Here is a 4,558-nt window from a genome sequence, read left to right as displayed (position 1 = left end):
AAATGGATTGGAAAAATTGATACCAAAACCGAGTACACAGTACATTTTGGTTTTTAGATTTCTATTACTAAGTTGTTTCAAAAGTGATAACATTGGAATCCCTAAGCTACCATTACTTATAACCGCAAAAACCATAGCAACTATAGGGCCAAGCCCATATACAAGGAAACTCACGATAGATAAATAGGTGGGCTTCGGGCCTACCCCAAATACTTATCCCATCGTTATATGGTGTCGAGTTTCTTCGCCTCCTTTTGGGTCGGGTTATTGTTATCAAATTGCAAGTCACACATTAACACATGTCTTGTATCTTGTAAAGCTATAGCTATGCTTAATGGGTTTTACAATGATGGAGATATGGCTTTTGTTGTTTTGGTTCTTTGAATCCATGACAATGAAGGATGTTTTTATTCATAGACTACTATTTTAAATGGGTAACACCAAGAAAGGATGACACGAAATTGCAATTTAGTTTTTCCAAAGGAGTTTAACCTACTGTACATTCTGTAAAACGTAACGAAGCCACATAAGTTAGTGCTCTTTTTTTTGCTTGTGCTAATTATGATATGGTTGGAGGGTTGTTACAAGCAAAGACATAGGTATATCATCAAGAACCAGAATCAAATAAGTTCTTTCATTGGTACATAACTGATATCTTTTACAATATGCGACAAAAGTATTTGGAAACTTAATTGGTAAAAAAGGAAATATGTACAAATGCTAGAAGTAAAGAAAAGAGCACATAATCAAGCGACAAATGGCATTCAACATTTATAGTAAGAAAAGTCACAAGAAAGTAAAATGAAAGAAACATGGTTACCATAATAGGAAAAAGGCATGGAGTCTATCAAGAAAGAAACAATAAAGCCAGACAGAATAAGAAGTCACTCACTTCGTTCCAAAATAAAGGAGCTTTTTCCCTTGGTAAATTAACAAAGGCAAAAAAAGCTCATTTAATTTGATACAAAAGGAGTAATGGTGATTCATTTTGATTAACCTCCATTTCCACCATCTTTCTTCTCAAAAAGAAAAAGATTCTTGTATGCATCATCTGCTGCTCTGTTCACTGCAATCATCTTCTTCAACTTGTATTTTCCCCTTCCAATCAACTCATTCTCTATGTAAATTTCAATTTCCCCTGTTTTATTCCACAGATCTTTCGCTTGTGGTTTCAACCCCATCTTCTGACACGCTTCATTGAATTTTGCTACAGGATGCAGCTTCAAGTTTTCCGGCGTGATTAGGGGCTGTAACAACCGCTCAACCACCTGAAAAAAAAAAACCCAAGATTGGAGTTTATACCACCATCACTATTCACCATGCATAAAGACAAAAAAAAAAAAAAAAAGTATATTCCACAACTTTTCACCTATCATGAGAAGGGGACCCACGAATTGAAACCAAGAAATTACAAAGATGATGGATGCAAATGCAAGTAATTAATTACCTCCCATGTAGAATCCATTGACGAGTCTGTATCGATGAAGATGGCACCGATTAGTGACTCCAGAAGATCAGCAAGCACTTTGGGTGGATCGATCATACCATGTGAATGCGATGGGTACTGTTCGATCCCTTCCATGAATTCTTGGATCTGATCACTTTCAAAAAAACTATCAGAATAGAATCGCTCAAATTTGTGATTAAGAACTGTGGAACGAAAAACTAAAAAGTGACATAAGATTATTCGATCAATTTGTGATTATTCATCTCTGATAACGAGAAACGTCATTAACGATTGGTTGGAGAAGTAGTCATGAACATCTCGTGCGATTGAGATTTTTTTAGCAGATAAATCATGGAGCGGAAATTGAAAACGAAAATTACCTGTCGTTGAAGAAGAGGTTTCTGGTGGCGAAGAAACTTATGCAAGTTGTATTTCAACGCCGCCCTCGCTAACGCCTCCGTATCGACATTGGCGGCGCGCAACCGAGTCAACTCACCGGGAGCCATATCAGGATACGATAAATAATGTAGCTTAGCAACTAAATGATTCAAAACCGAGTCGCCTAAGTACTCGAGTCGCTCGTAAGATTTGCAGTCATCGGCTTTGTAAGAACCATGAGTGAAAGCCTCCCTCAGCAACTCCTTGTTTCTAAAACTGTATCCTGTGATTTCCTCTACCTCCGCCAAACTAGGCGGTGGCGCATCTGAACATTCTGACTCCTTTGCGGATTCTGAATCATCTTTCTGAGCTTGATCTTCCAAATCAAGGTTTTTCAATGAAACCATAATATCTTGATCTTCTTCCATTGCTTCTGGGTTTCTGAATCACTTTTTTGATAGGATTCGAGGAATATGATTTCGGAGACGAAATCAAGAGGGAGAACTTGAGGAGAGAGATTTCTTCTTTCTTGTTGCAGATGATTTGGTTATGGACGAAAAATCTGAGGTTTGACTATGTAACTTGCGAGAGAGGAGACGGTGACTCTTGGGATAAAATAATGAGAAATATTTATAAGGATATCATTTTTTTATCGACATGACTTTCTTTAAAGTCTTTTTTTAATAATAATAATTACAACGATTTTGTGTATTTATGTTTTAGATCGTGATTTTGTGTATTTATGTTTTAGACCGTGAGATACACGGAAAATTATTACATTTTTATGTATAGGGAAAATTATTACCTTATATTTATTTTTCACCATTCCCTTTTTTATGTCAAACGTGAGCTTTCCACCAACTCATTAAAACCCAAGAAATTGTCATATTTAATTATTTTTTTAATTTTTTATATTTTTTAAATATATTTTATATAAGTATTATATTTGTTTTCTAGGGAATTAAAAACATAAATTTTAATATATTTATTTTTATAATTTTTAGTATATATACTTTAAACCGCAAACCCTATACCATACCCACAATGCAGTGTTCATGGATGCAGAGCTTAGGCTCCTTTTAAGTTTTACCATTTCAGCACATACACCGTCCAACCTAAAAACGAAAACTAAGTAAGGTTAGATCAATATAATATCCAAGTTCACTAAAATCCCATCAATAGAAATCTCATGACATAAACAGCATTTCAATAAATATTATCAAATGATCACTCTTATTATGTCTTATTATTTTTTTTCAACTTAATACCGGTTTGTCCAAAATAAACTACCTTTTCATAAATTGCTTTAAGATAGTTTTTAATGAATATATGAAGTTTTTTTTTTAATATTTCAAAAATAACTTTAAGTTTTAATTATATATATATTATTTCTTTTAACATTTTTGTCCACTCATTTGACTGAAACACATTTATCCGTCAACTTCAGATATCGATAGGTATAAATATTTGGTGTGTTCTTTTTTCTTTTAGTTATATATTTAAATATCCGTTTATGTCATTTTTATATTGTAATCTAGTTTATAAATTACTTTTTGCCAAACATTATTAATCGCAAACTAACTTATCAAACTTACGAAAAGTTAGCTTTTCCGCTAGTTTTTCAAACAAACCCTTAGTGACAAAATTGAATCCACAAATAATTCGCATATGTCATTAAACTCGTAAAATAACTCTTATTAATATTTCTTAAAGCTTTAACCTTATTTTCTTTGTAATTGTCTCCCTGTATTTCTTAAAGCTTTAACCTTATTTTCTTTGTAACTGCCTCCCTGCAACTACCTTCGATTCTTCACATATATTATTCATGCCATGCTTAATTAAAAAGAATTTTCTAATATGCGTCCTAATGGCATATATAAGAACCATTAATTTAAGTATTAATTAAAAATATTATTATCATAAATAAATATGATAAATATTAATTATAAATAATATTTTTATAATTAATGTATTTTGTATTTAACTATGGTAATATTCCAAAATGATTGATGTTTATCACATTTAATTATAGTAATATTTCTTTTAATTAATACTTCAATCATTTAATGATTCTTACAATTGTCCTTAGGGCACATATTAGAAAATCCCTAACTAAAAATCAGTTTGCTAATAGTCCACAAATTATGTAACATCCCGAGTTCAGAAGTGCAAGTTCAGGGTTCAAAGTGTAAATGTGAAAGGGAAACTCGGCGAGTAGGGTCGCGATTCTGGTCGCGTGTTAAGTGGCCAACTCGGCGAGTCGGCGGCTGGACTCGGTGAGTTGGTGCTGTGTGGAGAAAACCTTAATTTCGGAGGATGAGCCCTATATAAAGGACATTATACCCTCTCCCCAGCCTCTTTACCCTCTCTTGAAGTCCAGAAAACCCTAAGGAGCGTTTGTGAGTGTTTTGAGAGCATTTGGACCTTGGAGAAGAGATTTTGGAAGAGATCTTGGAGAGTTAAGAGGCTTGGAGCAAGGGGCTTTGCAGGGATTTGGACTTCTCTTTTGTTGGAGCTTTCCTTTGAGGTATTATTTCGTTGTTTGGGTTATTTGACATCACTTTGGAGTTTTTGGAAAAGTATAGCTTGTGGTATTTTGAGTTGGAGGGTAGATCTGAGGTTGCTACCTCAGATCTGGAATGGAGAAGGTCTAGAGAGCATTAAAGTCCCTGTTCAAGAATGGTTGATGAAGCCCTTTTGTCCCAAACCCAAACCCTAGAGTGTAAAATGCTT

The 4,558-nt window shown here is 33.9% G+C and overlaps 1 protein-coding gene across 1 annotated transcript; it reads right to left on the bottom strand.

Moving 5' to 3' along the window:
* Positions 1 to 743: 743 nt before the first annotated feature.
* Positions 744 to 2,435, bottom strand: LOC111898533 (ribonuclease 3-like protein 3). Its single transcript, XM_023894438.3, has 3 exons — positions 1,828 to 2,435; positions 1,448 to 1,594; positions 744 to 1,268 (listed from the first exon to the last, which is right to left on the bottom strand). Exons 1-3 carry the CDS (start codon positions 2,251 to 2,253, stop codon positions 993 to 995), a joined length of 849 nt encoding a protein of 282 aa, XP_023750206.1. The 5' UTR covers positions 2,254 to 2,435; the 3' UTR covers positions 744 to 992.
* Between the last annotated feature and the right edge of the window lie 2,123 nt (positions 2,436 to 4,558).

This window comes from Lactuca sativa, chromosome 5, assembly GCF_002870075.4.
Source record: "Lactuca sativa cultivar Salinas chromosome 5, Lsat_Salinas_v11, whole genome shotgun sequence".
Taxonomy (NCBI): domain Eukaryota; kingdom Viridiplantae; phylum Streptophyta; class Magnoliopsida; order Asterales; family Asteraceae; genus Lactuca; species Lactuca sativa.
This window is presented reverse-complemented; position numbering and strand designations above follow the sequence as displayed.

What these genes read in the sequence shown, in the direction of transcription:
- LOC111898533 (XM_023894438.3), bottom strand. Translation starts at nt 2,253, where the DNA reads ATGGAAGAAGATCAAGATATTATGGTTTCATTGAAAAACCTTGATTTG. An exon ending in AACCTCTTCTTCAACGACAG is followed by an intron (nt 1,595 to 1,827) that starts GTAATTTTCGTT and finishes GAAAGTGATCAG; the next exon opens with ATCCAAGAATTCATGGAAGG. An exon ending in CAATGGATTCTACATGGGAG is followed by an intron (nt 1,269 to 1,447) that starts GTAATTAATTAC and finishes TTTTTTTTTCAG; the next exon opens with GTGGTTGAGCGGTTGTTACA.